Below are 23,924 nucleotides of genomic sequence, written 5' to 3' on the forward strand. Positions count from 1 at the left end.
CGCCCCCCACTCCGCCGAATATCGATCGATGTCGATCGCCGTGACAATTATTGAAACATTTATTATTTCCAGCTGGTTAATGTTTATAACAATTCTATTTGACGCCGATGTCCACAAGCAATCCCTTGGCTATCTGACCACCTAATTTTTTAGTCAAAGTGGCTAATAGTTTTCGTGATACGTAATAACTTTTAAATCATAACATTCGCACGCATTAATTTATTCGATACAATTCACAGATAAATTTATTATATCTGGCTGTTTAATGTTTATAACAATTCCTTTTTCTAACGATGTTAACGAGCACTCCCTTGACCACATTGCCTTCTAAATTTTTCTCAAAAATAGACAATAAAACTCGAAATATAGAATAACTTTTAAACCATGAACATTCGCACGCATTAATTTATTCGATACAATTCACAGATAAATTTATTATATCTGGATGTTTAATGTTTATAACAATTCCTTTTTCTAACGATGTTAACGAGCACTCCCTTGACCACCTTGCCTTCTAAATTTTTCGTAAAAATAGACAATAAAACTCGAAATATAGAATAACTTTTAAACCATGAACATTCGCACGCATTAATTTATTCGATACAATTCACAGATAAATTTATTGTATCTGGCTGTTTAATGTTTATAACAATTCCTTTTTCTAACGATGTTAACGAGCACTCCCTTGACCACCTTGCCTTCTAAATTTTTCGTAAAAATAGACAATAAAACTCGAAATATAGAATAACTTTTAAACCATGAACATTCGCACGCATTAATTTATTCGATACAATTCACAGATAAATTTATTATATCTGGCTGTTTAATGTTTATAACAATTCCTTTTTCTAACGATGTTAACGAGCACTCCCTTGACCACCTTGCCTTCTAAATTTTTCGTAAAAATAGACAATAAAACTCGAAATATAGAATAACTTTTAAACCATGAACATTCGCACGCATTAACTTATTCGATACAATTCACAGATAAATTTATTGTATCTGGCTGTTTAATGTTTATAACAATTCCTTTTTCTAACGATGTTAACGAGCACTCCCTTGACCACCTTGCCATCTAAATTTTTCGTGAAAATAGACAATAAAACTCGAAATATAGAATAACTTTTAAACCATGAACATTCGCACGCATTAATTTATTCAAAATTGATTTTTATCATATAGAAGATAATGCCATGAGACATTTATTAATTCTAGCTACATAATTAATGTTTATAATCATTCCTTTTGCCAACGACGTGGACAAGTACTCTTATCTTAAGAGAATAACTATAACCCCGCACACGATTGCGAAAACAACCAACGAAGCAGCTCACAAGAGCAATTATAATCCTGCATACGAGTGGGACGCTCAAAATGTAATTTTTGTAAAGAATAAAATTGATAAATTTGAAGAAGACTCAATAGTCTTCATTGAAAGTCTCGATAAAAATTTCAAAAGTATGAAGGTCGAGTTTAAAAGGACAAAAGAAGTTTTGAAAAATATTAGTAATCAAACTTACCGTTGTTCCTTGAATTGACAGTTGAAGGTAGGCCAGGGTAACTGTAGATGACCTCTAGTCCACCTCTGGTCCACCTCTGGTCCCTCCGGTTCTCCTGGCGCTCCTGGTCCCGCAGCACGTCCGCTCACCCTGCTTCCCACGCCCCGACTGACTGACCACCGGTGAGCTCTCGCCGATCTGCCGAGCTCGAGCGGCGCCCCCCACTCCGCCGAATATCGATCGATGTCGATCGCCGTGACAATTATTGAAAAATTTATTATTTCCAGCTGGTTAATGTTTATAACAATTCTATTTGACGCCGATGTCCACAAGCAATCCCTTGGCTATCTGACCACCTAATTTTTTAGTCAAAGTGGCTAATAGTTTTCGTGATACGTAATAACTTTTAAATCATAACATTCGCACGCATTAATTTATTCGATACAATTCACAGATAAATTTATTATATCTGGCTGTTTAATGTTTATAACAATTCCTTTTTCTAATGATGTTAACGAGCACTCGCTTGACCACCTTGCCATGTAATTTTTTCGTAAAAATAGACAATAAAACTCGAAATATAGAATAACTTTTAAACCATGAACATTCGCACGCATTAATTTATTCAAAAAAGTAAAGTCTTTTCAAAATATTTTTGTCCAGATCGATTCTTGGAACATTTATGTATAAAAAAGTGAAAGGTAATAATTCTCGTTTATGAAATGTTTTGAAATTACAAACTGAGGTGTCTCGTATAAAATTTGAAACAGGAATTGTTGATTTTCCTAAAAAATTATGTTTCAGTAATATATTTCTAGGAATTCTTTGTCCTTGAGTTTTGCTTTTAATAGTGAAACCAACATCGTCTGAAATATCTGCTCGGTACAGAATGTAACAATTCATGATGATCAATATGGTTCCGTGACGATTTGCCTTCTCACCGACGAGAATCTCCTCAGTAGCCTTCTGCACCGACGAGATCATGTCGATGGCCTTCTGTTTCTCACTCCAGTCAGAATATATCTTAGAGGGCGTAAGAGAACACCGAAATATTCGAGTGACACGAACTCCCATAAGGCTGGCAGTCTTTAATAGTACAGATCTGATCGGTGATAGTATCTCGTCGGTGGTGGAACTTATAGCGATGTGGTATTTCAGATCACTGTAAGTTCCACGTTATCACCGCGCCCACCTGTGCCTTCTTGCCTATGTTGCTGAATAGCACAGGGGCTAGCAGTCTTTAATATCATCTCTTCGGTGGCCGAACGCATTCAAGTTAAGTAGATCAATAAAGATACGATTATTTGAATATATTCACACTTGCTTGTGTGTGTGTTGATGGTAACATCATATTAATACATACGAAACCTCCATGTTTTAATTATGTTTTAATTAAATTTAATTCATTTTGCTTGTAACAACGTTCGTTTAAAACGAAGTCGATTCTCTGTCCTTTGAACGTCGTGATAAACAGAGTTCACTGTGTGTATCATTGTTTTACAGTCAGACTATAATTTATAGATATCAAATGCAATGCAAGCGTGTAATTTTAAAATTTAACGCGGCACGATATAGATGACAGCACCAGTTTCGTCTATCAAGATGGTTGAAGGACGTAATAGAGGTCGACTCCCCTTTCGTATAATTGCTTCACGTGTAAAACTAACTAACTTTAAAAACTCTGCGCAGGATTGTATTAGGTGTACAAATTAATTCGTAGCTTCGTTTTCACATATCTGTAGTTGCAAGGAAAAACGCCGCATGTTACAATTTCAAAAGATTTGAGTTTATGCATTCATTGATCTTCGTAGTATAGGATTGACGTATTTACCAGAAAAAAAGGCATGAAAACAATTTCGAAATGTTCGAAAAAATAATACAATTTAATCGATGTCCTAAGTCGAAGTGATCAAAACTTTAAACGGCTATATCTCGAAAGTGAATATATTGTTTGTCCATTTTCAAACAACCAAAACATACTCAATTCTTGAAAATAAAAAATAATCCCCATCATTTTCCATACAGTTGCACCCTTTTACAGGTGATGGATGATCCCATTAAAAGATTTCGATATAAAACAAAATTACAAATAATAATTGTGAGGGCCACGAATTAATTCGTATACCTAATATTGTACTTAAATGAGGTAGTATACATTTTCTCCGGAGGTATGAGAATAAACTATAAACAACAACGTTTCGACCACCGAAAAATTTGTTGGATGACCCCTTGGCAGGATGTAAAACGGGAATGTAAGAGAAACATTTTTAGCTGTAGTTAAAGAGAATTGCAGAGACATCAGACTCATCGTGGAAGATACTCGTTAAGGGAAGTGTCTTTTTTAACACGGTGCAAGTGCTATGCAACAATACAGAATATCGCATACCTAGAGTAATAGGAGCGAGATGGACAGTTGTAATATCTCGGATCTACTCCTTTGAAAGAAAACAGTGATCAGTTGAGAGACGGTATAGAAAAACTTTTTTATATTCCTTTTAGATTGTTTCTTATATATTCCCACGCTTATTTTACATGATATTGTACCATCGCATCGTCGGCTATCGATTTCTACATGTTTACGAGGTCATCGATAGTACGTTCCTATGTCCTGCAGGATTTCGATATCGATTTGCACTATCCTAGCATCTTTGTTTCGGATTCTACACACCCGTTCGTGTCCTTCGTATCAACACCTACGAATTTAGGGTACCCGTCATTCCATACTATACAGCAGAGATCCCTTGCATTGTGTTCTATGATCTCTCGTAGTCCCGATTGAGATTCTCGCCTACAGGATGTGTCCAATAATGCATTCTCTACTTGTCATATCACGCAGGATGATTCAAAGTTGCGAAATCAAGTAATAGCTATACATTCTCGTTTTAATCATTTTAGCAAGTCACAAATAAGATCTGTGGTTGTCAGGAATTGATTTCACTTGCGAGATATTGTCGTTTGAAGTTTTGATCACTATAATGCTTTGACATACGATATCGGTTAACCCGGCGTTAGTTAGGTGGGGACTCACAGACCCCAGAGATTTTAGATTGATTGTAACATTGTAACAACGCGTGACAGTTGTCCAGGTTTTTGAATAATAAAAATTTAATTTCGTGGATCTGCGTTTTTATTCTGATAAATTACAAGCCTCTTAAGCAATACCTAATCTTATATTTATGAAAAAGGTATTTATATTTCCATAATACAATATATTTTTTCCTGGGGTCTGTGGGACCCCACCTTACCACTTACAATACATTTTCCCACCTTACCAATGCCGGGTTAAATAGCATTATTTTTTGTGCCTTTCGAATTTCTTTCCATGACTTTTCTTCTGGTCAATATATAAATCCTATACCATATAGCTCAATTAATGCATAAACTCAAATTTTTTGAAATTGTGACATGCGGCGTTTTTCCTTGCAAAATATAATCGTCCGATATTTTCAATGTTTTTCATCTGCTCATTTTTGTCTAATAATCGTTGATTCAAATCGCAAGATTAATGATCTTCAACGACAGTCAATGTCTTCTGTTGACTGCTAAATACTGTGTCTACAGGTTTATGCGATCCGCTTTTCGTACCTTACCGTGCCGAGTGCAGCTGTTGCCATTATTGTTGTATCCCATCTGCACTTAATCCCTAGTATTTGCTACATACATAGGTTCGCATGGTCTTAATGCTAGTTGTATCATGGAGCCCAGCTTTGTTGTCATTAGTATTCGATTTCCTGATTGGAAACCAATCCCGGAGCTTGTGTGCTTGTCGAAATCAATGTATATAATCGGAAACGTTGTTAGGGCGGTAATGTTAGCCACATTTACCTTTTCTAATTATTGCAAATGCCTTGAAACGAGGATACGCTCTCGATTATAAACAAGTGCTCTTCGTTATTATCGTTCTCCGATCGGTTCAATCATCTTTTAAAATGATTTTGCTTGAAATAGTAGTTCAGGGATATACTTCCGAACTGCACGTTATCCCCAAAAGCAATGTTGTGTACCACCGGCGGCAATCAAATTACGAAATAAAGCAACAACGAACAGGGATACCGCATTCAAGGAAAAGGCAACGTATCACAATGGAACCCAGGGAAATCAGTGGGAGAAACTTCGTTGGCGAAGTTTCGTCAAGTTGGACGAAGAAAATGAACGAACCGCGGTTTCTATCGCAAGTTTCAGTCTTGCGGAAGACCACTTGGAACCTGCTTCGAATATTAATCAGTTTCTTTTTGTGCAACTTCCCACCCATAATTCATTATAATGTCGCACACCAACTACATTATGAATTTTCTCCGTATCTATACATCGCCGTTTATATCGCATCCAAATAAGTTCATTTTTCATCGAAAATTAACAGGTTTCATCCTACAACTCGCTGCTTCTTCCTATTTTTAATTTCACTCTATTTCATTTATCTATTAATTCTCATCGTCGGATGCAGCGTGCTGGAAGCGTGAGGACCTCTACATAACAATTTGAAAGTTATTTTCGAAACCCATTTAGGCCCCGCTTTAAATTGTCCTATTATAAAGTTACAAGAAGTGACCCTTTAAATTTTCTCCCATCTGTTGCCCCACAGCCTCTGTACAATGTGTATAACATTTTCAAACATAAAGGTAGTCTGAAAAATGTAGTCTCTATCCTTGCAACTTAGGTCTTTCTTACAATAAGCGACAGTCGACTTGCAAGCGAAACGCTTGTGTATTACGTCATTCTTGCACTTAGAACGGCGGACGTGGGCGAATGATCAGATGTCGAGCAGGAGTTGAGAGAGAATCCGGGTAAAATGGTTTCCGCGTGATGCCTGAGACGAGTAAGACGACCGCCAACACGACGCATTGAAAGCAAGCCACAAAAGTTCCGCTTTTCTTCGACCGTGTACCGACTACTTTTCAGAAATATTTTCCTCGGTTCGGGGCACGAGGACCGATGCGCCCTTTCTAACCGTATGTTACGCCATGTATTTATTATTTATATACAGGGCTCGCTGGGATGGGCAGCTCAGCTATACCTAGCGAACATATTTTTGCGAGATTTTTCTCGCGTCTCCACGGTGCACCAGAATCATAAAATTGACAAAATTTGACCTCCATAAATTATGCAGTATCTATTACAAGTGTCTCCCACTCCACGCTTCTATCCCGCATGTGCACACTGCCACCCCTAGTAGCATTTATGGTTGGCCAACGGTGACCAATGGTTGGGAGTTAGTTGGGATATGGTTAGTGGTGTTGCCTACAAATCCCCAACATAGGGCCTACGACGAAAAATTATGTCAATTTGCCATCGAATATCCAACGTTGCGCCTACAATTATTATAGTACTACAACATTTAGATATATCGTTATTTTCAATTATATAAATCGAAATTATGTACAATTTGTCATTTTTGCGCGATGGTTGATCCACCAAAGTTTTATTATAAGCAGCCTTGGAATTTTTTAATTTCTTTAATTCTTCCATTTTCTAAGATTCTAAGGAAAAGGCAAGGGTTAGAGTTCATGTAGTATAAGAAAACCCTTTTCGATTTCTTCAAAATGGGCCTTCCTTTTTACCACGCTTATATTAGCTTGCCGTGTCGTTGTTGTATGCGTCAAATCTTGTAATCGAATTTTAAACCGCTTCCCGATGAGCTAAAGGCTTGAAACTTTAAACATAGCTCAGAATTGGATCACAATGTAATATTAAAAAAACAAATTTAAAAAAAGCTGTGCGTCTAGGAGAAAAAAATATTTAAATATTAACGGTAGTACGTCATCGCGTTCAGCGATCCCCACTCCGCGCGCCAGTGCTCCCTACTCCACTACGCGTTCCCACTCCGTCTCATCCCCACTCCGCTGATCCACTTCGCACCGAAGGAGCTCAGTCAGTGTGGTTTTCCGTTAATTCAGTTCCATTTCGGACAATTTCGGACTCCATCAAGAGACGTCGTCTCTCGGAGTCATCCCCTACTAGGGTCGTGACAGATCCGGTGCAGACAGAGAGGGGGTAACTGTATTCCCCTGAATCCGACTGGACTCCCCTGATCTGGCGACACTGATTTCGTGCAAGCTTACAAGCACTGTGCGCCGACTGTATCGATAGAACCCGTGCACGGCGTATCTCTTATTGATAACACGATAGCATAGCAGTCTATTTATAACAGCTGCCATTACGTTACCCCACATTACTCCGGCGTAGTTCCTTTTTCGAGAATACAGACTCGCCGTCGACGAGTTATGCAAGAGGGCTCGGCGTGCATCAAATATTCTACGTCCCCGCGTAAATATCTATTTTCTATTCATAACCTGTTGCCATACCGTGACAATACACGAGAGAGGGAGAGAGAAAGAGATTCTTTCCCTCGCGTGTACATGCCGTTAAACATAGGGACACAATATGTCTAGATACTATTCGCAGGAGCCTGTGCAACGTGCACCCCTGGCTGATACAGTGGTTCTAGCCGTTCTAGGTCAGACATGTCAGCGACTACATAGGAGCAACCAGCCATTGTGCCGAGGATAAGAGTTGGTAGGATTACCACGGAACAAGAGAAACGATTCCACTGGTAGCACAAGTCAGCAGTTGATGCGTGTACCTGGCCGAGGAGTAATGAACCCGTTAGCAATACCTAGAGACGTAGACCGAGGGGTTTGTTTGCGGAGACCCAGCCAATTCGGGCTCCGACGAAAGAAGACGGAACTTGAGCCGTGCTGTCTGCCAGGGGCGGAGCAGCAAAGAATTTTTATGGGACATTGCGCCACGATAACGCTGAGAATATCATTAGTCCGCCCGGATGATAGATCGTTCCAGTCCGGATACGGTTCCGCAGGAACTGAAAATTCCAGACGTTGCGTGTCCCCCGGCTTGTCCAATTTTATATTACGGTCGCTCCTCACGCGAGCGGGAACGCTTTACGTGCAGTTATCCGAATGAACCAATTTCCTCCCTTAACTGCGCGCGTTCGAACTATTCTCGAGCCTGATGCCGCTCGACCAACTCTGCTATATCGGCGATTACGCGCGCTAACTAGCGTTTACACAGGCCCGTCCAAACAAATCGAGAACTTTTTCGCAGACTGCCCCGCAGTGCGTCGGAATGCTGCACATTGTTGTGCACAAAATTCCATATTTCAAAGAATTCAATAAGTTGTGTTAGTATTTTACTGTACTACATCCTATGAATTTTAGACTTTACGTTCTCGACTTTTGTCCACTGCTCGTCGCACAGTGCGCCGGAGAGAAATCATTTCGATTTTCCGGCTCGTGTATCAAAGGACTCGCGTTTCAGACGATTCGCGAACGAGCTACTCGTCCCCGGTGGTTCGATGCGTCTTAAATCGATTTCGCAACGCCGGGAAATTAATCGAAACGCGGGAGGAATCCGCTCGAACACCTTTTCCCGAGCTCGCGCGCAGAGATGAAAGCTGCGAAATGGCTGGAACGGCGCACGGTGCTTGAAAAATTCGCGAACTCTGCCAAAATTCGTTCTTTGAATATGTGCATAGGAAAAAGTTGAATACAGGGCGGCGGTCCGACATTATATTGCAATTGAGCCGCGTAGAGCCAAAGGGATGCATGCGACGTTTTTCTGATATCGAGGAAACGGAGTTTGAATTTCAAATATGTCTGAAAATTTCAATCGGAGTCTCTACGAAGATCTATGTTTAATAGTTGACATGCAGTGACACGCGTGATCGATTTTAACGAATCTGTGGATTTTTATGCGAAATGATAAACGCATCCCGAGAATTCTGGAACGACCGGTCGCCGGTAACGAACCCATTAAAGCTACAGATTCCGAGCTCGACGACGCGGCGTGTCACGGTTAATCAATTTCCGGCGCACGGTTCCCCACGTGGCGATTCCTGTGCGCGAGATGCGTTTAAACGCAATCTGGCACGATGCCTATCACAATAATTAACACAACGTGTACTCACGCTGCTGCGTATTGCTCTACGCGAACGAACACGCCGCGCTGAAAAAGAAAACAAGACACCGACTTGGAAGAGTCGTTACATTCGTTGATCATTAATCAGTTTACTTGTTGGCCAACTCTGCTTCTGTCGAATTGCATCGGACGAGAACCCGACTTTCGATCGATCGCGATCGGGCACCGGTGCATGTACGGACGCAGGTACGGGCGCGGAGTGGTCTGAAAAGAGAGCCGGCCGGGTCGGTGCATCAATCGAGCGTGTAATCGTCGATGGTAACGTCGAATTAGAAATGAGGAAACAATCGGAGCGAAATGCACGGCAGTTCCGCGGGGACGGTCGCGAGGGGTGGCTGATTTCGCGTCCGTTCGCCGAAACGATCGGTTGCCGTCGGTAGGGGTCGCTATAGTTTCGGCCTCGTTGGCCACGGCGCCGACTCAATGCAACCCGCTTGACGTAGCAAGATGGCGGCGGCGAGTCGGAGGCGTCTCCGTCCGCACAGTGCTCGACGTCGAGCAGTCCGCGTACGCTCGCAACAACGTTTCACCGCATTAATGTGGTAGTGCATCCGGAGCACCGCACACGTCCGCGGCCACGGTGCAGTCTTGTCTTTTCGTACACCGTAGTATAATCAACAATCATCAGGGGGAAACAACGTGCACGGAACGTCGGGGATCAAGTGCGAGCACAACGACGGAGCGCACCGTTAGACCAGTGTGAAACTCGATCGTTTCGTTCGCGACGATACGTCCCGTTCATTTTTTTTCTGTCGTGGTGCGTGTTCCTCGTCTCCCCCCACATCCTAGTCGTACCCTTGTCGTTCCTCCCTCCGTTTCCCTCCGTTTCTATCTCTCTTTCTCTCCCTCTCTTGTTTTACACCATTTCCGCTTCATACCCGAACCGACCGAATCCTCGACCAGTCCCCCAACCCCCGCTGCATAAAGTATATCCGCGTGTTTCTTTTCTTTTTTTCGGTTTATCCCTTATCTATCTTGCTTGTTCGGGACTAACTCTTTCTATTTCTCTTTCTTTTTTTCTTTCTCTCCCCCTCTCTCTCTATATATATCTATCTATCTCTCTTCCCTCCACCTTCATCGGCCTCCCTTGCGCGTGTATGGTTTAACCCCCGGTGCACCGAGATCGCGGTGAAATGCCCGTAACCGGTCGTGGCTCGCGACGACGACGAAGACGAGGCGGCTGTCGTTGGTGTACGGTTCCTTGACGAGCACGGGATACGTGCGAACCGGCGCATGCACTGCAGCCCCTGCTACTATGATAATAACGAGAAAGGTGGCACGGTGGGCGCTCCTCCTGAAGCGAGAGGCGCTCGGCCGAACCTACGGTGCAGAAAAGCGGTCCGAAGAAGCGATACACCGCGGTGCCACGGCGATGCTGCCTCGTTCCGGCCGGGTAGATGACAACATCGACACCGACACCGACACTGACACCGACACCGACACCGTGGCCACCGACCTGAGGAGGACCAGCAGCTGCGTCGTGTTGGCGCTGCCGCCGTTGCCGTTCCCATACCACTGCTACTACTACTACTACCACCGTTACTATCACCCTCGTGCCGAGTTCGCCGCCTCCCTGTTAAAGTCAGACCGCCTCACGCTCGCCGACAACCACGAGGACGACTCGCCGCTAGGAATCCCGAGGATCGTGCACGGATCGACGACAAAGATAGCGTCCAACTGTCGAGCAACGTCGCCAGCAACAGCGCTAGCATCAGCCCCGTCATCGTCGTGCAAGCCGAACGCCGAGGAGCAACAGGACGTGGCACACGGGGAACAGGAAACGAAGAGCGTGGCGAGAGAAACAAAAGTGGTGGTAGCGGACGCCGAGAGCGTGGACAGTAACCGCCTTAGCCGGCAGAACGTGCTGGGTGCACGGTTTTGCGCGTGACCAACAGCCCCTCGCTGTTACGCCGAGTCGATAATAATCGCGGTGTGCGATTCCGCGACGGTGTGCCGTTCACATGTAAACGGTTACGATTCTAACGGTGCCCATCGTGTATAAGCCAGTGAACAACGGATATATAGCGCGTTTATCGGCGTGTACCGATCAAACCACCGGCGAGCTTTCACCGGAGATACACTCTTTTTCTCATTCTTTCTCTCTCAAACCATCCTCCCACTCTCTCTCTCTCTCTTGCTCTATCTTTCACCGTTCACTTCCCCTTACTCCCTACCCCTCTTCCACGCGCGCACACCGGTTCTCACGGTGTGTCGCGGAACCACCGAACGGAATACAAAAAGTACGCGCGTGATCATTGTGCATTCGTGGAGAAGTATCAGTGTCCGAATAGAGAGGCGCGAGTGATACAATTAGAGAGTCTTCGTGGGCGGATCGTTGTCGTTGTTCGTGTACAGCACCCCGCGCGATAACAACGTGCGATAGCAACGCGAGCTAGACACGTACGATACGCGCGGGGACGAGTGCGTCGTGGAGGAGAAACGGGTTGATCTCGCGCGTTCACGACGACAGTAACGGAAGAGAGAGAGAGAGACAGAGCGTAAACAAGCGGCAAGGAGTAACACACACTCGCCGCGAGAAAGAACGCGACGAGGATTATAGACAGTCGAGATAGACGGATAGAGAGGGACGGAAATCACAGAAACAACACACAAGATAGACAAAGCAGGAGGAACAGAGGACAGACCAGCGGGAGAAGCGTGCGACACCGTTGCGACTCGTGTACTCCTGCCCTGAGATTTTCGATTCGTGTGGACGCGCCATACTCGCGACACACGTATACAATATTGTATCTTTCTCTCTATCTCTCTGTTTATCTGTCCCCCTCTCACGCTATCTGTCCCTCTGAACCGCTATCTCTGTATCTCTTCTGCTGTCTTTCTCTTGCTCTGTAATATTTACTGATATACGAATATATACACGCATATATATAAATATCTATTTATTTATATACGTATATATATAGAGATATATGTATATGTATGTACAAGAACGCATTACACGAATACATATATTCGGCCGGACACGTATTATACCATATATATGTATATGTATAGTATATACATATATTATGAACATGCACGTTTAAACGCACGCGTGCAGCACACGTCAACCGCGTGCTAGACAGGCGCACAGTGCGAACAGAAAATAACCGGTGCCGGGCGGAACGAAAACCTGTACGGCGAGATATACGCGAGTGTGCTCCTTCGATCCGGCGTGTTTCGTCATACATATAGCTGCATCACTTTCCAAAGGATCCGAACGCCGCGTCAAGTGCCGCTCGGCCAATTAAGCGAAACTCTCAACGTTAAGCCGATTTGCCCGAACATCTTCGAACATGTCGCTGCTCAGCGTCACGGGTGAGTCTTTCTGCTTCTTATTTCATCCCCGCTCGCCACCCTTCGAGACGCATGCGATCGCGAACGCCGCGGCGCGGTGATTTCGACGGTTCTTTTATAAGCAATATTCTGGAACACTGTGAAATACAGCTGTAGGAACAGACGATAAAGTATGGTCGCTGTGAAACGCGCCGAATATTTTACGACACCTTCCTCGGAGATTTCACAAACGTTTTTCCGAATAAACTGTTTCGGGGTGGGCGAATAATCCACGCTGAACCCGTGGAAACACTTGGAGCCAGCAGGGGCTGAAAGAATTTCAAGAATTCGATAATAAAATGGGTCGTTAAATGCATCGGGGAGCCGCGAGGATTCATTAAAACTATTTAACGGGGACTTCTCCCGTGTAACGACAGTGGAAACAAGTGATTTTCACTTAAGTAGAGGGATTGGTTCGGATAAAAGGAGTGATTTCTCCCTTAAATTACGGCTGAATTGTTAGCTATGTCTGATGTTGCCTCATGCTTCTCATTTGTGTTTTTAAATAGACCGTTGAATCGCAGCCTGCGCAAACGGTAAATTTCTTCGTTGTTTAAGGGAACGAGTCGGCTCGTCGCTTTTTCGACATTTTTCTGGCCTTTTTACGGGTCGCACTTGCAGCGGTTCTTGACATGCATTTCGTCGTTCTGCTTTCTGTGGCATACAATTAGGACAAGCGATATATTGCTCCGGACTGGAAAAAATGTTTGAATATAACGCCATTTGTAAAATGACATTTTCATAATTTTCTTGTTCAAAGGTAATTACCAGCAGAGTTGGGCAATAGTCAACTAATATTTAAAAATGACTAATAGTCTTTTTTAATGTTAGTCATAGCAAAATAGGCATTAGTCAAAACTTTTTGATTAGTTAGTGATAACTAATTAATAATATTAATGTATGTTAATCGCACAATAGTGACTGATGACTAAAGATTGATGACTGATCATCAACTACTAATTCACTAATGAGCAATAGCTAACGATTACTTAGAGTTGTGACAAATTATTTGCCATTTAGTTATCACTAACTAATCAAAAAGTTTTGACTAATGACTAACATTCAAAAAGACTATTAGCAATTTTTAAATATTAGACTGTCGTAGAGACTGCGGATTTTATGCGTTCGCGACAAAAATGAGTGCGTCAACTGCAGAACAGTAAGAACATTTAAAGATGTTGAAAATACTACTGCATTCTTTTAAAATCATTCAAGTTATTCAGGAAAGAAATAAATGTCGTACAATTAAGGCAAACAATTTTTATTTTCACAAAAATTCGCAGTATTGTAATCACTAGACACCGACACAAGTAGAATCAACGAGCAATGGTCAGACGTGCCTGCCAAGTCTACTGCGACTACTCAATACCAAAAAGATTCTAGATGTACAAAATGATATTTACATAATATTTTCTTATTAATTATTCTCTACATCGATGCAAAGTTTACAGCTTTTCCAATCTACGTTACTCGTGTTTTAGTAGCCAATCGTTTTTTCCGCTCGTTAAGAAGAAGCCGTGAATTAATTTCATCGGGAAACTGAATTTTTCTCTTGGCGATCGAAGAATACATTCCAACATCGATGTGTTATTTCCCAGCAAATGGAATACAGTTTTCCCCTCCGGCAACATTACTTTTCATTTCCAACAATATTGAATAAAGCGCGAAACGCGATTTTCGAACGCAATTATTGCGGAAACTTTGTAACCGCGAAACAATTTTTATTCTTCCTCTTTTTACCCCGTGGAAATCGTGTTTATGCAAGGACGCGGAATCACGCAGATTATTTTTGAACTTTAAATTACGCGCGGTATTCCTCGCGCATGCAATTACTGCAATGGTCAAAGTTTGAAATTGCCCTTTGGACAATGGCGTTGGTGGAAGATCCGCAGGCTGTGCTCTTTATCGGATAGCCATTTTTGGATCCGCTATAATATATCATTTGAGATTACCGAATAAATTATTGAATAATTGAACAGCTATTTAGTTTGTTAATATTTGTGCGACGCAAAATTGACATCGTGTTTGCGAAGGTAACAGGGATTTTCCCTCAATTCTGACTTTTGTATTCGGCTCGCATGGTCCGGGTATTGAACGGTTTAACCGACTAGTTACTTTCAACAGATATTTCTGGGCTAGGCAGGTTCGGCCATTGACCACTATCGGACCTCTAATGTATCTTTACAAATATAGTCAGCGAGTTTCCGCGTACATTGATCCTGTCTATAAGCAAACATGTCTGTGCACACTTTCTGGAGGATATTCAAACGACCGCGTACGATTGATTTTTCAGATTATTATTCTCCGACAGACTTACAAACCGCGGTTGCACTGGACAATTCGAATTATTTTCAAAAGTTAGAATTACCTTTCAAATTGTCAATTAAGATTAAAAAAGTACTGCCTCTGTCCCGTAATAATAGTAGCAGTTGATGAATTTAATTTGTCCCATAATAATCGAAGCAAAAGAAAATAAATATAGAACGCAACATTTATTATCAAAAAACTAGATCACGTTAAACAATAAATTGAAAATATTAGGTTGGGGAAAAAGAAATCCATCATTTCTCCGCTTGAGATAACGTAAAAATAATGGATTTCTTTTTCCCCAACCTAATATTACTCCCAATTTTTATTTTGAGTGTTCAGATAGAGTTTCTGGATTTTTCAATAATTTCGTTACTGCATTCTAAACTTGTAGGTAGGATCCCTTAGCTGCGAAGCTGTGCTTTCCCTATAAGCGTGAGCTTAAAATGATTGGAGCCATCGTTCTTCATTGCTTCTAGCATAACTTGTTCTTTTTCATCTTACTTTTACAATAGGTTGATATTCAACTGAAATGAAACAATCGATTTCGATCAGCGGATGAAATTCGAAAAATAGTTATAATTCGTAATAATTAGGTTGACCTAAAAATTGAAAGATGTGTCAAAACAAATGACAGTTGTCATGAAACATTGATTTTGATTGAAGGCTTCGCAATTTTGCGCTACAACATAACTTACAGCTGCATTCGCCAATAATTCCCGTTTAAATATTCACTTGCTACTACTATTATGGGACAAAGTTAGTAACTTTTAGTATTTCCTCGTAAAAAAGATGATGAACATTTCCAAAAAAGCGTCGTTCCTTCGAGACCAATTTTATTTGTGGTTCGACGCACTGTTTACCGAGCCCGTAAGCTCGCGTAATATTCAAATCGATTAATAAGTATAATGAGGATGCGGTATTCGTATCAGATGCGAGGGGGATGCGCGAACAAACGGCCGGTAATTTAATTGGGACCGGGGATATCGAATCGAAAAAGGCGTCGGGCGTGTGTGTCAGTCACCCCCTATATAATATGTGGGTTAAACGAGCGGATCTCGCCGCGGATCCCGGCGACGACATCGCAAATAAAAATAGTCGGCCAATCGATCGACGAATCAGAATTCCCCAGTTCGATCGATTCGACGTCAGACGCAAGCGTGACACGCGGCGACGGGTACCGGTACGATACGCGACGAGGATCCAGGAGCGGGTCCGACGAAATTCTCGCGAACCTCGTGAAGCTTTTCCCGAGAAAAATCAATGGTGCCGATGGCATGCCTCGAAGGAGGTATCCGGGCAATCTTTTCCCGGGAACGGAACCGGCTAAACACACCGATGACGTATTAGCCGGTAAGTAACGAGAGACGGATTCTCGATGGTTCTTTTATCTCTGTCCTATATCTGGTCATAAATATCGTCAACCCCCGGCGTCTTCCCGTTCATTTAGTCACGTAGACGCACGTGCACAGGGTAGACCGGGTTCCGGATGTATTGGTTCGAGCGGCATGGGTGTGTGCGACGATGTACGTGTAGGTTGCGACGTTCTTCGAACGGTGTGCAGTCGGTGTACACTGATAACAAAGCGCACGAGTGTTCGTCCATGGTTACGGGACGGCCAACGGAGAAGGCGAAAGAGAGCGAAAGAGAGGCCACGAGCTGGAGAGAGCATAGTGCAACGGTTGACCCCGGTACACGGGGTCATTCCCTTCTTCAACCACCACCACCTTCTCCGCTACCACCACCACCACCACCACCGATGTTCCTCCCTCCCTGCACGATGCCTGCCACCCGGTTCTACCGTTCAGCCAACGTCCCTGCTGCCACCCTCGCTCCACCAACCCCTTCTCATCCCTTGGCTTGCACTCCGGCAACGCTGCCATCACGACCACGCAACTCCACACTCTCTCTCTCTCCTCTCGGTCGCCCGGCCAGGCCGATCCAGGAACGAGGTGCCACGGGAACGTAAACTCCCGTGCATACGTTGCCTGACAGCGACGATCTCACGGACTCTAGGCTCCACCTAGATCTTCCTTCGCCTGTCAGACCAGAAGACAGGTAATAACTTACCAGATGTTTGATTTATGGTAATGTTGATACCGACGGGCTGCGGAGTGTATCGAATGATTGGAGCACCGCTGCTCGAGGGCCGACTTAATGATCCTGCCGGTCGATGAGGCTCGGTGTGCCTGACCGACACGGTTGATGGCCCCGAGAGTTGCGTCAGGGGCTTTTATACTTTTCGGTTTCCATTCTGGGAAGATGGAATTCTCTCCGAATATCTCCTCGAGTGATCCCGTTCGTGATTACTCGACCACGGGGATGCTAGGAAACGTAAGGACGAAAGGACTCGAACAATCGCGAGATCAATTAGAGAACGACAGCTTAGATGATAAAGAAGTCATCGGCACAGTCTCAGGCGCGCGTAATTTCTCCTTCTTTATTCAGCTGGAGTCGACGACGACGAGGCGTGTCGTTGCTCTGTGAACTCTTTTTCCGTTCTGTTTCTCAATCCCGAGGTTCCACGATGGCCGGGCATTGTCACGTCCGCGACGAAAGCGTCGGGGAATTCGCACTTTCGTGATCACGAATGAATTAACGCGGCACCGTAGCGTTCCGACTCCCACAAGAATCGCGCGTTCCTCCCCCCTGGCCGGCCCGTTTCGCTTCACTTTCATTTTTCTAATAACTCGCGAGGCACACGTAATCAGAAGTGTCGTGAAAGCATTCCTTTTTATTAGTCTCGTTCTCCTCGACGTATTTGGATTTCGAGGTGACCCGAATAACCTGCGTCACCCCGCCGGTGCCAGAATACACCGAGCTAAAGATACATCCGAGTGAACCGGAGAGAGGAGCGCGAGAGAAACAGACGGAGAGAGGCGAGGATGCTCCCGCGAAAGAATTTGACGTATCCGGTACGTTTATGACGCGTCTTCGTCAATCTCTTAAGAGATCGATCCTTTCCGATAATAAACAGCCGGCCCTCGAAACGCTTGCTCCTCGCGCGGCGCGGCACCACGCCGAAGAAACGTGGCACATCGACGTTTTTCGTCGCATCAGTCGACCTATTTCTCTCTATCGTCGATTCACCGGCGGCGAATGAATAAAGCTTGCGAGCCCCCGAAACTGCGCCCAGCCACGTCTGTCTCTCTCTCTCTCTCTCTTTCTCTTTTTCTATCGCAATAAATATCACCGGCAACATAAATTCTTGTTGCATTTAAATTTCATACGTGTAATCTCCGGCGCGGCAAATCCGCCAGGATTTTCCTATTAATCTTGCTCCCGAGTTCTCGATACTGTTCCCACCATCAATTCCAAGGGAATCAATAGGGGGTGGAGGGAGCAGAAAAAGATTAGCAAGCGGTGGTCGCCGGGTACTCTCGAATCCAATTTTTCAGCTTCGACTTTTCGCCCGACGAAGATCCTCGATCGTGATTTCTCGCGAGTCGAATCCTTTCCTCGGTGCAGGACTAAAGTATTCGCACGCATCGTTTAAAAAGGAATAGGGTAATTTCGGGGAAGATGCACCACATTTTGTTTCCTGTTTATAAGAATTTTATTAAGAAGAATTGAAAGTGTAGACAGGCATCGTTGAATTGTTTATTTAAATCTCTTTAATGAAATATAACGTTAAATGACTAAAACTTTTATATTAATATATTAATATACTGTGTAAAAAAAGTCGAAAAAGTGCATCTCTCCCTAGTGCCTGGGGATAGATGCACTTTTATTCTTTTTTTTTCTCTACCACACATGTTATATAAATTAGTATACATTGTACATGTTTCATTAGATCATCTTCTTTAGATGTGGTTGAATAATAATCTTCCAAACATTCGATACAATGATTATCAGAATCTTCAGGACTGTTTATGATCTCAGTTTTAATTTATCGCTTTGTAAATAATTGAAAATAGGATGCTCCTGACGAGAACAACTGCCTAGTATGATTACATAAATTACTGGTGCATCTATCCCTAAATTGAGGGAGAGACGCACCCACACAAAAACAAGAACCAGAATAAAAAATTTTGTCAAAACGCGATGAAAAATCGTAAAGGAGAAACTATTGGCACTATTTAAGTCGATACTGATAGTTGAAACCATACAATAAGAACGTAATTACATTTGTACTTACCACTTACAAAAATATTTCATCAAGAGTTCGGAGCACTAAGAAGTTTTTATGCTTCTGTTGCACGCGTAAATGATGTGATACACGTGTTCTTCGAAACGAGGTTACTTGCATAGATTAAAACGATGTAAATGACACGCGGAATACAGTTTAAAATCGTCCAGTATTGTCACAATAAAAACTGGTGCATCTATCCCGAAATTACCCTAACTCCTTTCATCGAATAGGAATTTTTCCAAACAATAAATTTATAGAAATAAATGAACAAGTTGAAATCATTCATTAAATTAGATTGAACGGAATTTTCGACGGAATCAATCTCGGAATCTTGTCGAGTGGACGAGTAAGTGACTTGGCAAGCATGTCCGACTATCGCTCGCTGATTCTACTAGTGTCAGTGTTTATAAATATTGGGGATGGTGTAACATTACCCATTTGCCAAACTGACACGAAATATAGACAGAGGAAAATAATATCGATACGAATCACGCTAGCCACAATATCATACCACCAGCAACACTCGCAGGAAGTGGAAACAGCGCGCATTGGTCAGACAAGTCGGTCGAACCGCCACAGTCAATAATTTCTTATATTTTGATGCAAATTATTATTTCTGCATCGATTAGAAAAGACGAGAGCCGAATTTCGTTCTTTTTACCACGCTTGTATTAACTTGTCGTGTTGTTGTTGTAAACAATTTAAACCTCTTCCCATAGTCCAATCTTGCTGAAATTTTTGTATGTACACACTCGCTTCCGATGAATAAAAGTAGAAAAAATGCACTAAAAAGGAGAAAATAATCTTTTTCCTGGTTCTCCATAAAATACCGAATCCAGTTAAATGATTAATAATATTTTTCCCCAAAATTTTAAGCAAGTAGTTCAAACTTTCTTCTGTTATAAAATTAGTGTCGGAATAGATAGAAAAATTCAATATGAATTTAAAAGCAAATAAAAGCGTGGGGCGCTAAACTATATTCACGTACTCCTCGTGGGCGCTCCACGATTTTGTTTATAGTCACTAATGTCATGATTTTATCCAGAGGTGGGCATTATTTGGCGCGATCAAATATTTCAAATACTATTTAATATTTTAGATTGTATTTTGCTTAAAGAAAATAGTATTTTAAATAAGATACACAATTTCGAAAATAAAATATTTCTATTTCAACAATTTGATCCACAGAATAAAATATTAATATTTTAGCAATCTGAAACATGAAATAAAATATTTTACTTTTTGCATTGTTATATAATACTCTGAGAAACCGCATAAACATAGCCTATCTTATCGTTAAGAAACGATTTACAATCATAAATGTATATTGAATTCGAACCATTATTTTGAGCAATAATATTTAAAATTCAGAGTGAAAATACAAATTATTTCAATACCCTTCCAATAAAATACTATTTTCAAAAAAATGACTGCCTCAAATAAATTATTTTATTTGCAAAAATTACTGCATCAAATAAAATATTTTATTTTCAAAGTTGTACACATACTTTATATAATAAATAGGATTATTTATTATTTACTACTTAAAATACTATTTTACCCAGCTCTGATTTTATCTAAATTTATATTAAATTTTTTTATCTATTCCGACACTAATTTTATAACAGAAGAAATTTTGAACTAATTGCTTAAAATTTCGGAGAAAAATATTGATCATTTAACTGAATTCGGTATTTTATGGAGAGAACCAGGAAAAAAATTATTTTCTCCTTGGTGCATTTTAATATATAAGCGTGGTTTTTAAACAGTTTTTTTTATATAATATTTTATTGAGATACAGAAATGAAATTTGGAAATCTGTATTATGAACTTTTACCTTTTAATTTTCAATTTCATGTTCTTTTCATTTGGTTTATCGACATATTCGAGCTCTTATCATCCCACCATTTCAAATGTCACCCACTCAATTATCTTATAAATGCATAAAATCCGAAGTCTGACAGTCACGAAGCATGGCGCATTTACTGTCAGTCGGTTTTATCGCGAGGATGTCGATACAATTGTAGAAAGAGAGAGAGAGGGAGATACAGAGAGTATATAGTTTTCTCGTTGAAAGGTTTCTCTTTAGATAAATGATATCCACTTTCAAGGAATAATTCACGTGTGTATAGCTTCCTGTCGATGTATATACATAATCTCCGAAGTGGCAGCACGGAAACCGAAAGGTTAACGTGTCCCTGAATGATGAACATTGTCCGAAGCATAAGGGCATGTTCGTGGATAATTTATGAATGAACGGAAGAAGAAAGAATTGAGAAAGAAGAGTCCATTCCGTTTACCTCCGAATACGATGTATTTGCCTTTTCATTTCACGCTTGATTTTTCTTGTCCCTGTCTATATTCTTTGTCGCCCTGTTCAAAAGGATCGCGAATCCCACGCTCGAGCGTAGGCACACGTATACTCGTGCACACAGTACACGCACGTACACACGTGTATATATATGCATATATTTTTCCTTCTTCTTTCCCATTCGCCGCGCGTATAACGTTTTCAATGACAATGTCTCCGGCAGAGACCTACTTTTTGCAACTCGCGCACTTAGAAAGGGAACAACGTTGCATTTGAACGCCTGCGTTTTTCACCATGTACCCGTGGAAATGTGTCATCGTTAATGGAAATGCATCGCCTACGATAACGAGGACAATCTATTTTACACTCGTAAAGGCCGACTAAACTTTGTTTCGACCTGACCGATGGCGCTCGTTGCCTCGGAAGAAATATATTGGATGCTCTTTACTTTACCGGACTCAAAATTTTTGCCTTTCTCCTACGAATTATGATGTATTTGGTATGTAATCTAGTAGATTTGTACCCGGCGCTGATGCAGATCGAAGTTTCGAACCTCTAGGATCAATAGTTGAGAAGCTATGATCGCTTAAAGTTGAACATATTTCCAGTTTTTTTGACAGGTAAGGGCGCCGCCATATTGGTTTGTAGTAACGACCGCGAGCCGCTTACCGAGCAGAACCGTCGGTCCTTGCCCCCCCCCCAGACCCAATCCTAACCAACTCAGTAAGCGGCGCATGACCGTCACTACAAACCAATAAGCGGCGCCCTTACCTGTCAAAAATACTGCAGATTGCTCAACTTTAAGCGACCATAACTCCTCAACTATTGATCCTAGATTTTCGAAACTTCGATCTGCGTCCGCGTCGGGTACAAATCTACTGAATTACATACCAAATACATCATAATTCGCAGGGGAAAGGTACTAATTTTGAGTCCGATAAGGTAAAGTTTACCCAATCTATTGCATCGCTCTATACAGAGTGTCCCGAGAAATGACGTATTGAACATATTTTCTCGCCTTGGAGATCGTGCGAAGAAATAACGGGAAAAGTTCCATTCAAAATGGCATCTTTAAGCAGTATCCTCTGCGAGGGAAACAATCGCGTTGGGTGGAGAGGTCTGTTTCGAAGAGCCCGAGAGAAAATTCCCGGGAAATATCGTTGCCGGTAGAAGACAAGATCTAGGAAGCGTTATTTCCAACCTTCGTTCGGGAACGGTAACTACGGGACGTTCGATAACGTTTTCTATTCTCGTTTTAAACGGACTCGTTTATTCCTCCACTCTATTCCCGTACTTTTGGCGTCTAACTCTGTGTCTGCGGGACCAGTGTACGAACAGCATTAAGCAAAGAAAAGTTCTCACCTGAGCGGTCTCGAAGCTCGAGCGAGAAGAAACAGCGAGGGGAGGTACATTTCTCGGGGCGCACTCGCGAATTCCGCCAAGGGAAATTCACGGAATCGAAGCATTTATGGCCCTCGTATAACACGCGGCCGCGCAAGGAAAATGCAGTCTCGTATTACCGTTATGGCTTGTATTGTCTAGAACGCACGGAATTAAATTCTTCGGCAAATAGCAAGGCTATCGGATATCGAAGCCATTTCGCCTCGTCGCCCGACGAACAACCAGTTATCGTGCATTTTAACAAGCAATCCTTTCCCCGAATCGCTCTCGAGGCTGAAGCTTCTTTCGCGAGCCGGCCGTTTGTAAATATCACTCGTTGTTGAAATGGGTTTTCGGTCGCGATCAACGCCGACGTTGATCATATTTCTTGGATTCTGCGTGACGCGATCGGTCAAATAAATTGAAAATATATTCGCAAATCTCTTAAACTGCTTGCACATCATTCCGTACAAATTGATGTAAGTGTCCGGTCGCGAAATTCGCTTTGACCTTGATTCTCAAGGTCAATCTGTATCGCTGAATTTTCGCAGGAACAATATTTTCGAAAATCTCCTTTTATCCTCGCTCCTTGGTCCCGTTTAGGGCTTCGTCGTGCTCGCCGCTTTCGGCTGGGGGTTCACTTAGGTTGATTGGAAGGGCGGGCTTCTCGCGGCAAGCAAATAGAAGGCGATTTTGAGAGGCTGCCTACTAAAAATAACGATCGGGCACATCCACCCCGCAACGGGGAGGGTCTACGGGTTTCGTAGTGGCTCGTTGCTCACCTTCGACGGGCTATCCGGTGGCTTGACATCATCAACGATACGCTGTGGACTCGGCCGGAATGAACGTTAGGAACGCTTTGATCTAAGTTGCCGGTGGCACTTTGTGTCGCTACATCCATGCCCCGGCGCCGATATACATATATATATATATATATATATATATACTATATGTATTAGGACATCGCGAAAAGGTATATGGCGCTCTAAATCGAGCGCCGCCGGTTAATGCTGCGCGGCCGTACGAC

General features: G+C 42.4%; 2 protein-coding genes across 18 annotated transcripts in view; both read left to right on the plus strand.

Annotated features, from left to right (window-relative positions):
* The window catches only part of Unc-13 (unc-13), a 697,844-nt gene that overhangs the window by 313,806 nt on the left and 360,114 nt on the right, over nt 1-23,924 (plus strand). For 9 of the 17 annotated variants that reach the window (XM_076431956.1, XM_076431950.1, XM_076431946.1 and 6 more), the window contains exon 1: nt 11,655-12,749. The exons of 1 other annotated variant lie outside the window; for it this stretch is intronic. In XM_076431956.1, the coding sequence (XP_076288071.1) occupies nt 12,728-12,749 (22 nt within the window). In that variant the 5' untranslated portion in view covers nt 11,655-12,727. Of the gene's footprint in view, nt 1-11,654; nt 12,750-23,924 lie in introns of those variants that run through there. 7 more of the 17 variants (XM_076431937.1, XM_076431939.1, XM_076431941.1 and 4 more) reach the window with 7 other exon arrangements.
* On the plus strand, nt 9,841-11,505 carry LOC143212799 (uncharacterized). Its single transcript, XM_076431971.1, has one exon. It carries the CDS (start codon nt 10,687-10,689, stop codon nt 11,317-11,319), a length of 633 nt encoding a protein of 210 aa, XP_076288086.1. The 5' UTR covers nt 9,841-10,686; the 3' UTR covers nt 11,320-11,505.

The sequence above is a fragment of the Lasioglossum baleicum genome, chromosome 10 (assembly GCF_051020765.1).
Source record: "Lasioglossum baleicum chromosome 10, iyLasBale1, whole genome shotgun sequence".
Taxonomy (NCBI): Eukaryota; Metazoa; Arthropoda; class Insecta; order Hymenoptera; family Halictidae; genus Lasioglossum; species Lasioglossum baleicum.

What these genes read in the sequence shown, in the direction of transcription:
- LOC143212799 (XM_076431971.1), top strand. Translation starts at nt 10,687, where the DNA reads ATGATAATAACGAGAAAGGTGGCACGGTGGGCGCTCCTCCTGAAGCGA.